The 12,877-nt window shown below is 41.5% G+C and overlaps 1 protein-coding gene across 8 annotated transcripts in view; it reads right to left on the bottom strand.

The window, feature by feature from the left end:
• Positions 1-12,877, bottom strand: part of EPG5 (ectopic P-granules 5 autophagy tethering factor) — a 77,688-nt gene that overhangs the window by 39,351 nt on the left and 25,460 nt on the right. For 5 of the 8 annotated variants that reach the window (XR_013958665.1, XM_080636673.1, XM_080636677.1 and 2 more), the window contains 10 exons: positions 12,325-12,465; positions 11,083-11,247; positions 10,296-10,418; positions 7,177-7,436; positions 5,389-5,529; positions 4,757-4,901; positions 3,336-3,533; positions 2,723-2,833; positions 1,855-1,974; positions 29-195 (listed from right to left, as the gene is read on the bottom strand). Coding sequence is in view for 7 of the 8 variants with exons in the window: in XM_080636673.1 (XP_080492799.1) it covers positions 29-195; positions 1,855-1,974; positions 2,723-2,833; positions 3,336-3,533; positions 4,757-4,901; positions 5,389-5,529; positions 7,177-7,436; positions 10,296-10,418; positions 11,083-11,247; positions 12,325-12,465 (1,571 nt within the window). In the remaining variant the exon portion in view is untranslated. The remainder of the gene's footprint in view (positions 1-28; positions 196-1,854; positions 1,975-2,722; positions 2,834-3,335; positions 3,534-4,756; positions 4,902-5,388; positions 5,530-7,176; positions 7,437-10,295; positions 10,419-11,082; positions 11,248-12,324; positions 12,466-12,877) is intronic. The other 3 variants (XM_080636675.1, XM_080636674.1, XM_080636676.1) reach the window with 3 other exon arrangements.

Below are 12,877 nucleotides of genomic sequence, written 5' to 3'. Positions count from 1 at the left end.
CTGCTACAGCTCTTATGATCAGACTCACCCATACTGTGGTCCTGGTCGGTGAAGATAAAGGAGAAAGAACTTCTGCCAGATCAGTGGCATGAGAGGGTGATCAGCAGGGGTAGCAAGGGCCTGGTGAGCCCAGCGGTAAATCAAGAGCCTCTGGAGGGAGGGCACGATGGGCAGCTTCAGCTGGGCCTGGGCTTTCTGCAGGAAGAACATTTTCAGACAAGAGTTCTGCTGCAGTTCCCTGTAACAGGCTGTGGCAGATCCACTTGACAGATTAACACACCGTGAAAACTCAGCTATTACAGAAGATTAAAGCTTGGAAACTTTCACACATCCGTAACAGGTTTTAGAGAAAGAGCTGCCCAGCTTACAGTTATGTTGAACAGCTGTTAGAAACCAGCGCTGCACCTCTGAGGCTTAAAAAAATAAATGGCATGATGGCTTTGTGATGCAAGTGCAACATATGGACCAGTGATGTTAATTACATTTAATTACTGTTCCTCCTCACAGGAGGCTCCTGGTTTAGACTTCCATAAGACCCAAGGTGATGCTAGAGAACAAAGCAGCAACAGTGAAGCACACAGCATGTTCCAACCAGCAAAAACAAGACTTAAGCCATTTGAGGACACAGAATCCTACAGCATGCTACTTTTAGCTTTTTCCAGACTACATTCCATACAGCCCCATTGAGAATCTAAAACATAAAGTAAAAGTCACGTGAAGAAAGAATACAGAAGGAAAACCAATTTCTTTTTGCAAAAGCAGAACAAAGGCAAAGCAACACATGAGTAGCAGCACTCTGTATTAGCAAGACAGAACATTGACACAGACACTCCATGAACCCACTAAATGATTAAGAAGTCACACACCAAGCTGCCACAGTATGTGCCCAAAGCAGGGGAATGGGAGGCTTTTCTGAGTTTCCAAATTTCAGCACAGACGTTGGCACTACTTCATTCCCCATACCAGAGGAATGGTACGGGAACCCTCAGCATCCTTTTCCACACATTACACACATACTATGTCACTGTGTCCCAGCTAAATCAAGACATGCAAGCCATGGGACAAATGTTCTCCAGACTAGACTCCAAGGATGCAAGATATGTACCACCATGGACATCGCCCAAGCAAGACTTCAAGGATGCAAGATATGTACCACCGTGGACATAGCCCAAGCAAACACGTTTTCACAGAGTTTCTAGACTACCTTCTTCATTTAAACACACTGAAACAGTTGAAATGAAGGATGAGAAAAAGGTTACACCATGAGACTAGACAGCTTTAGTTTCTGCTTGCTTCATTTCAGAATTTCTAGATGAATTTGGGCAAAGAATCTGGAAAACGCTGTAACGTGGCTTACAGCAGACCTAAGTGCTTTAAGGGAGAGACCTAAACAGTTCTGAAAGTCTTGGAAAATAATTCCGCAAATACAGAAACAATTAAAGCTCAGAATTCTGCAAAATTCAGATCACCTGAGAAATGCTCTTTAAAATACAGACATATTTTGCCATCTCTAAAATAAGAGCATCTGCACTCCTCGCTTCAGTGGTGCAGAACAAATCCACTGAAGACTGCGAGGCATTCAGATGACCCATAAAATCATGCAAGAGCACTAATTAGTGACTGAGGTTTTCTGTAAATAATGTTGTATTAAAAACCAGATATTTGCATGGAAGTTTTAAAATGTTCAGGTCAAAATGTAAAAGAAAACTTCCCTGCAGTATACTTTCTTCTGGAAAACCAGATAAACATTTTATCCTTGTAAGAAAGAGTGCATAAGATAAAAGCTAAACAATACCAGAGAACACTCTTCTCCAGCAGTTCTCCCTAATAAAAGCAGATGAAAAGTTCTCTCACCTTCAAAGCTTGATCAGGAGTTAAAGCATTAATAACCAACTCCTGTTCCACAACTCTGCGAAGCTGTGAATCTTCTTCAAAAATTGACTCCATGTTTAACACCACCCATGAAAACCAGACCTGCACAACACAGTGATAATAGAAACACTGATCACAAAATGGCACTGGTAGGATCCAGAAGCTTGCTGTTTTCTTAACAAAAGTATATCTTTGCAAGATTCCCAATATAAAGTTGCAAAAGAGTATCATATCTCAACAAGAAAATCAACAAACAGTTCCCTCCATATTTACATTCAAACTTCCCCTCTGTATTTTGTACAAGCCTGGGAAAGAAGGGGGAAACCAGAGACAACTGACAGACTTATTCAGAGAGTTCTGGAAGAAACAAGGAAACGGCATACTCAAACCCAGTAAATAAGACCTCCTCTGTCCAACCTGTATTACACATCTCCAGTTGGAGAACTGCAATAAGGAACTTGCTTAAGCAGAGAGAAAGCAACTAGTATGCAAAATGTTTCAGATAAAGACTGATCGAATAGATAAGACAGGCTTTACATATTTTTCTGTCATTAAATGTATAAAGAAAAATTGAACATTAAAAGAAATCTTGACTAACAAATCCTATTATATAAATTATTGGACACAGATTTGACAAATTCTGTGCATAACATCCATGTATCCTTTAGCGTTATAAGCCCACATCACTCTTTTAGGCTAAATTAGGACTCTATCACAAGAAAACTCAAACACTGGGATAGGAAGCAAGAGGGAACAAAAGGAAATGTACAAAAAGAAAAAAATTCCAAGCCTAGACACCTGTAAATTGTCTATCCCAGGGCTGTTTATACAACACCATCATATCACTTACCTGAGAGGAATTGGCATTGCCTTCAACAAAGGAAGGTGTCACATTGCCAGCCACAATCCAGCTGACGAGTGAAGACAGCAGACCTTTGTCACAATGGTAGCCCAAAGCATTCTGCATGGAAACAGAAAACATTTGCTTGGGGTTTTTTGGTTTGCTGGTTTGTTTTTTGTTTTTTTTTGTAAGCAGCCTAACAGATGATTTACAAGCCAAACGTATGTCACTATCTTCATCCAGGTTGCTTTCTGCCTCATGTTCCAGAGAAAGGATTCTGTCATAGTGACAGTGTCTGATTCTTCAAGACAGAAAACTCTATTTTCATTCTAAGCACGCTATCAAACTTGAAATGCAAAGACCACAAACTAAAATACTGTGACATAATTCATATGAATGAAACCTGTGCTCTAGATAGATTTTAAAAGATATTATTGTTAAAATATCAGAAATTTCATTAATCTTGACGTACTCAGAAACAAATCAGATAGCCCCATTACCAATCATCATCGTGACTATTCTTGCTGCACATCAGGAAGACATATTCACATCAAGAAAGAATGAGCAACACATGAACTGACTATTTACTCAACAGCCACACCAATACACCACACCGATTTACCTTGTGTTGTTGGTAAAGCAGCTTTTGAACACAGTCCTCTTGGCTGTACTGAAATGCAGCTTTACATAAGTCATCCAGCAAGAAGAGTGTGGCCCTGTCCCTGTGCCACAGCTGTTGGCTGGTGAGGACTTGAACCCAGAACTCCAGTACTGCAGCTGGTCCCGCTCCCTTTGGCTGGTCATTTAGAAAAATGTGAGTCTGCCACATTAAAATGAAAAACCATTCAAGAGATTGCAGCTTCAATTAAAGCTTAAGAATTTCATAGAATCATTGAAAAGTTTGGGTTGAAAAGGACCTTAAAAAGTTCATCCAGTCCCAACCCCATCATGGACAGGCACAGCTTCCACTAGAGAATGCTGCTCCAAGCCCTGTCCAACCTGGCCTTGAACACTGCCAGGGAAGCAACAGCCACAGCTTCTCTGGGCACCCTGTGCCAGCACCTCAGCATCCTCACAGGGAAGAACTTCTGCCCAAGATCTCATCTCAATCTCCTCTCAATTTATTGGAGAACCATGTCATTTGCATAAGGCTGTGGGCCTATTCTTAAAATAAATAATTTACAATGATGCTCTCCATGGCCATGTACAAACAGCTTGGCCATGTCCAAATTTCTGCTGATTTTGCAGCCTTGAGAACTCAGCATCTTGTGCAATCAGCAAAACCAGACACATTACACATTAGTCATTAGCAGGACCCCTGTGACCTGCAGTCATAAAAAGCACCTATTTCTTAAGTGTAGCCTGCTGTCCCTGCAAAATGACTTCCCCAGTTACGACTCTTACCCCTTTAGTCCTTATTTCCCTCTAAACATTAGTGTGCCTATTCTTACAAAAAAATACTTCAGAGAGGGCAAGAACACTCTCTTTAGAAGGTTAGGGAATAACTGTTCCCAATACAGAACATTTTCCCATACCAAATCCATACACTACTGTTTGCAAGCTCTGCTTTTAACAATTAATCTTCTGCATTCCTCGACTAACACAAGCAAAAAAGTAATGCTGCCTTCTACATTCCCTTTCTAGGCAGTTTTACCTGCAAACTGGTGAAAATGTGTTTTCCAGTTAGTCTGGAAGATACATACTGTTGTTATGTCCAATATCACATGCACAGCAAGGGATAGGCAAGTTTAAGCAGACGTATTTCAGGAAACAAAACCCAACTATTCGTGCTTAGAATCACAGAATAGTTTGCCAAAGGTTGGAAAGGACCTTCAGATATCTAGTCCGAACCCCAATGGCATGGGCAGGGACACCACATAGTAAACCATGTCACCCAAGACTGCTTGATGCCGTGTATTCCATGACTGCAGACCCGCCGGATTTTCATCCTTCCTAACTTTAAACACTAATTCAGCCAAAGGCTACCTGTTTTTAAAAAACTCCCTTCCCTCCACCCTTTTTATTTTTTAATAACCTTCTTACCTGCATCATACTACTGAGCAGCTTAACATTTTCTCCATAGCTCACTCCTGTCAAGTGCTGTGTTACTTTATGGGTAACCTGCTGCGTCACACCTTGAGGGACTCCACTATCCAGATGAAGGAACAGTTGGATACAAGATAAAAACCTAAGGATGTCATCAAATTAAATTAATTCTAAAATTTCTCCTACTGCATAATATTACAGAAAACCTGTTTTTAGAAAATTGCAAACCAGCTTAACAGCACTGTTGACATCATATACAATGACTTTGATTCACAATCATCCTGCAGATTTACTTACTAGTTAAATGATTTTGCCTGCTTTCTTGGTGTGCAGCATATAAACACAGCAGCTATTCATAAATACAGCTGTCTGAAGACCACTTCTGTGGCACAGCAGCAGCATCAGTGACAGCTGGACACATTATGTGAGTAGGAAACCCTTCTACAACTACCTCAACTACATTCAATGTCAAAAAATAACTCTGCAAAGAAACCAGACTTATTTTCCCATCATCTGCCTCACATTTTTTCTGGATGCAAAACCCAGAATAAAGTCTGATAAATTTAACAGTTAAGATTAACTTTCATTGTTCTGTATCAATAAACATATAAGGAATATGTAATGCTCACTGTTCATTCTTCAGGAGATAATACTGGCAAGAGTAAAACAATGGCAGAATTTTATCCAGCACGTGAACTACTGTTCTCAGATGTCTACACTGGACAAGTACACCCAAAAGAGGGATCCCTTCAGCACAGAACTTCTCAATGCTGTAAAAAACAAAAAAAAAAAAACAAAAAAAAAAAACACAACCAAACAAACCAAAAAAAAAATTGACTATCAGTAGAATCAGTAGAAAGGGAGACAGGTTGTTGAGATTTTTTTTTTTTTGTGAACTGAGACGTAAAGACATTCATATCTTTACATTTCATCTCTGAAATCCTAAACAGCTAAATCCACAGGTATTCTTTCAGCCATAGGGGTCATTCTGTTGCTGACAGATTAAGTATTTCCTGCCCTTCTGGGGGTTTGTGTCCTGTCTTCCAAAAATCACTGGAGCTAGGGGTGTTCACTCACGAAGTCTCAATCAGTTTAAAGCTCTCTGTTCTTGTCTAACCTTGCCAACTACCTCCACTCTCCAGGCAAAGGAAGAGCCTACAGACTGAGTTTCATATGATCTAGCTTTGACATTTCCTCAGGGTGGATGATGCTCTTTTTTTACTACTATAGATGGAGCTCAGAGGGTTTTTTTTACTACCTATAGATGGAGCTCAGAGGGTTTCCTTACAGTAGCTACTTAGATGGTACTGAGATGAATCCTACTCTTACTGTCCAGAAAACTCACCAGCAGCAGCTTATTTGATGCTCTGCCATCAAGTTGTGCTAATTAAAAAAGGCTGCACTTTAGGAAAAGATGTAAAACATTAATCCTATGCCTACTTGAAGATGAGGAAATCTGGTATTACGTCACTAGCATACAGTAAAACGCTTTGTTTCTTCTCATTAACATAACTGGCCTCGAACTTTTGTATGTGACAAGTATCTGTGTTATTGTTTAGACAGGAGAAGGATGTGTTGGAGGAAGAGGGTGGGAGGGAAACAAACTTCAGATGTAAAGAAGTTCCTTTTTTTTCAGGTAAAAATTTCCATTCTCAAACCCAAGTACCTTCCTTTCAGTCTCAAATTACTCCAAGTGCTTTGAAGAAGCACATATTTATCTACGGCATAAACTTAGCATCAAGCAATAGCTTGGGTAACGAGAAGACAGCCAAGATAATTTCTCGTTAAAGAGTAAAGCAATATTATATGCAGAAAACAAGTTAGTGAAGATCTTCAGTACTGTAAGAGATAATAGGTTCAGGGAAAACAGACCTGGGAGAGATTAACCTATCTCTCGTTCTGTATCTTAATCAACTAGTACATTTGATTATGTCTAAAAGCCTTACCTACAAACCAGCTGAAAGCACCTGAAAAGACTGTGTTGGAACACAGGGATAGGAGGTTCAATATCAAGGTTACAAAGCTCTCTATCACTATCAGCATGAGTGGTTTTTTCCTCCTCACTGTTTTCTGAATGCTCTGCTGCTAAAAAACACTGCCTGTAGAACAACCCTTTCAGTAAGTGTGGTCAAAAATTATTCCTGCCCATAGGAATCATGCTGACATCTTAGTTTCAGTACTATTTCTGATGACTATTTTGGCCCTAACATGCTGAAGGCAAAAAATACTGTTGGTAAACTAAAGGAAATGCCTCGTTTGAAACTGCAGCCCCTGAACAACTGCTAAATCCCTTGTAGCAGAAGTCCTATACTCTTTATATGTGTGTAAAGATGTTAACAGCCCTCAGTTCATCATTAGCTGGGTTGCCCAGTCACTGGGGCTATTCACCCAAGGTAAACACAAAACAGCACACTTACCTGTGACCCAGTGTGGTCATTGCCAGCGCCAGGTAACAGCCAATAGGGATGTTGGCTTTGACAGCCTTAAGGAGGGGGTGAAGTGTGACCGACTCCGTCATGTCCAGCACATTGTCAGACACAGGGATCGCAGGCCAGCCATGTTGCATGCCACGGTCATTTCTGTGAAGCTTTAACCTCAAAATCAAACCCCATGCCCACTGATTAAAGAAAGTCTCTGGTGTTTCTCCATATCGAACAATGCTGGCTAAGTAGGACACCTGGAAAAAAGCAGAAACAGGAGTGAGAGGAAGCACAGCCATACTATAGCACATATGGCAAGTCCTAATACTGTTTTCCTAAACTGTTTCAAACTACATACTCAGATTAAAATTTATCTTTCTTACTTAAAAAAAGTCACACACAACCTTCAGTAATATTTCAGACTGCTAACAAAACAATATATATATAGATATATATATACACAAAAATACCAACTGTCAACAATAAGAATAAAACCTGGCAGCCACTCCTCAGAAAGTAGTCTCTGAAGTGGACAGGCAGAGTCTCTGTCACATTTGTCTGTCCATTGTCATAAAGACCTTGTCTAGACCAGAAAAAATCATAAATCTCTGGGGAAAAATACACTGTACATGACCCGTGTAAATTGCAGAGCTGGAAGTCAATGCAGATATTTCACCCTCTCTGAGTGGAAGTACAAGAATCACAGAATCATAGAATAGTTAGGGTTGGAAAGGACCTTAAGATCATCTAGTTCCAACCCCCTCCCATGGGCAGGGACACCTCACACTAAACCATGGCACCCAAGGCCTCATCCAACCTGGCCTTGAACACCACCAGGGATGGAGCATTCGCAACCTCCCTGGGCAACCCATTCCAGTGCCTGACCACCCTCTCAGTAAAGAATTTCTTCCTTATATCCAATCTAAACTTCCCCTGGTTAAGTTTTAACCCGTTACCCCTTGTCCTATCACTACAGTCCAAAATGAAGAGTCCCTCCCCAGCATCCTTGTAGCCCCACTTCAGATACTGGCAGGCTGCTCTGAGGTCTCCACACAGCCTTCTCTTCTCCAGGCTGAACAGCCCCAACTTTCTCAGCCTGTCTTCATATGGGAGGTGCTCCAGTCCCCTAATCATCCTCATGGCCCTCCTCTGGACTTGTTCCAACAGTTCCATGTCCCTTCTATGTTGAGGACACCAGAACTGTGCACTGGGACCAGTATTATTTAATATATTCATCAATGATTTAGATGAGGGAATTGAGTGTACTGTCAGCAAGTTTGCTGATGACACTAAGCTGGGAGGAGTGGCTGACACGCCAGAAGGCTGTGCTGCCATCCAGCGAGACCTGGACAGGCTGGAGAGTTGGGCAGGGAGAAACTTGATGAAATATAACAAGGGAAAGTGTAGAGTCCTGCATCTGGGAAGCAACAACCCCAGGTTCCAGTATAGGTTGGGGAACGACCTGTTAGAGAGTAGTGTAGGGGAGAGGGACCTGGGGGTCCTAGTGGACAGCAGGATGACCATGAGCCAACACTGTGCCCCTGTGGCCAAGAAGGCCAATGGCATCCTGGGGTGTATTAGAAGGGGGATGGTCAGTAGGTCGAGAGAGGTCCTCCTTCCCCTCTACTCTGCCCTGGTGAGACCGCATCTGGAATATTGTGTCCAGTTCTGGGCCCCTCAGTTCAAGAAGGACAGGGACCTGCTGGAGAGAGTCCAGCGCAGGGCGACAAAGATGATTAAGGGAGTGGAGCATCTCCCTTATGAGCAAAGGCTGAGGGAGCTGGGTCTCTATAGTTTGGAGAGGAGGAGACTGCGGGGGGACCTTATTAGTGTATATAAATATATAAAGGGGGAGTGTCATGAGGATGGAGCCAGGCTCTTCTCAATGGCAAACAATGATAAGACAAGGGGTAATGGGTATAAACTGGAACACAAGAGGTTCCACTTAAACTTGAGAAGAAACTTCTTCTCAGTGAGGGTGACAGAACATTGGAACAGGCTGCCCAGGGAGGCTGTGGAGTCTCCTTCTCTGGAGACATTCAAAACCCGCCTGGACACATTCCTGTGTAACCTTAACTAGGTGTTCCTGCTCTGGCAGGGGGATTGGACTAGATGATCTTTTGAGGTCCCTTCCAATCTCTAACATACTGTGATACTGTGATACTCCAACTTTGAACCTAAACATTACTTTCTCTCAAGTTCCAGTTACAAGCTCATGCAACTCAGGACAGATTCACTAATAATACAAGTGGCAACCAAGGCTGAAACAGGCTTAAAAAGAGAACTCATCTAGCTAGCACAAGACAACAAACCAGCTAGATGGTTTGTTTAAGTAATGCAGAGAAGCAAGTTAGAAAAGAGCAGAGAAACAAGGAACATTAAGAGTGTGGGAAGAAAAGACTGGGGAAATGAGCCCAGGGGAAAAGGGAAGGAGAAAGCACTGTACAAGAAATGCTAAGAAGATGAAGCACACAACAATGCTAAAAGCTCTGAATAAATAAATAGAAGCATCTTGGACTGAATACCCAAAAAAGGATTTTTAACCTTGATAACTTTATCCTTCCATTCCCCTTTTGTAACTTGGGGCCATACCTTCCTCAGTCACCAGTGTGCTGTAAAATCAACGTAATATATGTTTGTAGGGTGTTCAGGTAACACAGCATGGATCACTGCTGCAAAACTCCTAAAGAGATTAACACTTGAGCCTTCAAATGAGGTAGGACTAAGAACTTGAGGCACAAGAAGAATGTCTCTTATGTTCACCAGCAATAATAAGTAGCCTTTCATTCAGCAAGTACTGTTCAACTCCATATGAATAAAATATGCTTTGGAAGAACATTTGGCAATTATCTCACTACAGATGGATAATAATGCAAATCTACAAGGGGGTCAAACTTAAAACCTGTATTTCTCATACAGATGTTCAATGCAAGCCTAACAGTATTTTGGAATAGCTCTTATGGGAACAAAAAATACTGAGAGTTGGTATAATATGGTGTCCTAGTATCAAGATAGCATAGCTTTTAAACAGAAAAAAAACAGAAAACAATGCCTTGGCCTGCAATGTTTCTATCATTATCAGTAAGCCATTCCCTGTAATCCTCAAGGTGGAATACCTGTTTTATGCTTTCAGAAAGTAGTCCAGCATATGGTTTCTGGGAGAGATATTTCTGATATGCTTCCAGGACCATCAATGCAACTTCAGAATGGACAGCTGGATCCAGATGAAGAGCATCCTGCTAAAATCAGAACTGCATCACAAAACTTTGGAACATACCATGGTTTTTTTGTATAGAAACATGGTAATTCTTCTTATCAGTTGCCACACTGAAGAATTATTTTTCCCCCAGATCAGAAGCTAGACACCCAAAAAAGCATTCACCCTTGACTGGATCTAGAACTGATGGAGCTTCTGGAGTAACACATCCTACAGAACATTTTCCAATCATTTAAAATAACGCTCAGGGCTTTGAAATCTCTAAGGTCAATCCTTAGTTTTCTGGCATTGTGAAAACACACCTGGATACCAGCCTGCAAACTACAGTCATACCAGTCTCATACACACTTCTTCAAGGATTCCTCTGTTTCTGCAGCCACAGACATCTTAATCAAGTGATTTAGAAATATTGACCTGTCAGCTGTTTCCTCTTGCTTAGAGAGAGGAAACTCTTGATTAAATATCTCTTTTCATTTCAGATGCAGCACTACAGGGAAGCAACACAAGCAAATCCTCAGCTGGAACGCTGCAGAATGTTTGTGAAGTTCCCATCCTATGCCATCAAACGTACAGCTACCACATAAAAGCATGTAATTAACTGTCAAATTCATTTATAGTCCCAGCTCAAGTAAAACTCTTGCTCTGAAAAACTGACCAGGTTCAGGCCTTCTGTTTTCAATACATACTTGCTCATGGAATCCCCAGTTTAGCCCTTCCAAGATGATGCAGGCTAGTTTATTCTCCACAGTCGTTAGACTGTAATTTAATAACCAGTCACGAATCAGGGCTATCTCAGATGAAGAAGGCTTCCACAGATACAGCGGCAGTTCTTTAAATAGGTATAAAGAAACCTTCAAGGACAGAAAACAAAGGTTAATCTGAACTCAGTATGGAACAATAAAGTCCTGGGTGCAGCAGTAGCAGTCATTTTTTCTCCTTCTTAGTAGCTGGTGCAGCGCTGTGGTTTTGACTTTCAGCCTGGGAACAACGCTGATAACACCAATGTTTTTAGTTGCTGTCCAGTAATGTTTACTCTGACCAAGGACTTTCTGAGTCTCATGCTCTGCCAGGGAGGAGGGGAAGCCGGGAGGAAGCAGAGACAGGACACCTGACCCAAACTAACCAAAGAGGCATTCCATGCCACAGCACGTCATGCCCACTATATAAACTGGGGCAGTTACCTGGAAGGTAATCACTGCTCAGTCGGGCTGGGTATCGGTCGGCGGGTGATGAGCAGTTGTATTCTCTTCCCTTGTTATTTCCCTTACCATTATCATTATTGGTGGTAGCAGTAGTGGTTTTGTGTTATACCTTAGTTACTGGTCTGTTCTTATCTCAACCCGTGGGAGTTACATTCTTTCGATTCTCCTCCCCATCCCTCCGGGAGCAGGGGAGGAAGAGGGGGTAGTGAGAGAGCTTCTGCATGGTTCTGAGTTACAACTGGGCTTAAACCACGACCAATAATCAGCATTATGCCCTTTTATCTTAAATAGCGATATGATGGAAGAAAACATGACAGTTCTTTAACACAATCCATTCTTCTCCCAAGTAACAAGTGACAGGACAATAGAAAATGGCGTCAAGTTGCACCAGGGGAGGTTTAGGTTTTGTATTAGGAAAAATTTATTCACCAAAAGGGTTGTCAAGCACTGGAACAGGCTGCCCTGTTCCAAAGGGCAGTGGTGGGGTTGGCATCCCTGGAAGTATTTAGAAGACATGTAGATGTGGCACTTAAGGACATAGTTTAGTCAGGGACTTGGCAGTGCTGGGCTAACAGTTGAACTCAATGATCTTAAAGCTCTTTTCTAACCTAAATGATTCAGTGATTCTGTGATTCATCCATACCCAGCCATATCTTATGACACAGTCTACTACAGCCTCTGGTTTTAAATGTATGACTGTTTTAAATGACAGACATTAGCATTTACCATTCCAACTGTTCCAATGGTCTCTCTAATCCGATCCAGGAGTACAGAAACAATCTGTGTATGGACGCTGGCAATTGCTCCCAGGAGTTCTCGACCAACTTTTGAAAATGTCTGTCTTGTAGAAAGACTAACATAAGAGACCTGAGAAAATGAGCATGAAGAAGTTACTGGTTATGGCTGACCTTCCTTGGCAGTGCAATAAAATGCCTTTTGGAAAATACAGAACCAAATTGTTCTTGGCGATTCTGAACAAAGTTGGTAAATGCCCATATTAAAACCGAATCACCTTGGAAGATAAGGAAATTACTATTTTATACTGAGTCCAAAACTAAACACAGGCACACCACCACTGCATATACTAAATAAAAAGACAAACAAACAAAAAACCCCAACCAACCACACACATAGAAAAAACACCACACAATGAATTCCAGAGCTGCAAGTTAGACTAGCATGAGAAAAATAAAACAAAAGTAATATATTTTTGTTCATTTGTTTTGTTCTAGCTTGGTCTATAATAAAGCCGGTTTTCCTCCCAGAAAAACACTCACTC

This window comes from Psittacula echo, assembly GCF_963264785.1.
Source record: "Psittacula echo genome assembly, chromosome: Z".
Taxonomy (NCBI): Eukaryota; Metazoa; Chordata; class Aves; order Psittaciformes; family Psittacidae; genus Psittacula; species Psittacula echo.
Note: the sequence above shows the minus strand (reverse complement) of the source record. Positions and strands in the feature narration are given on the sequence as shown.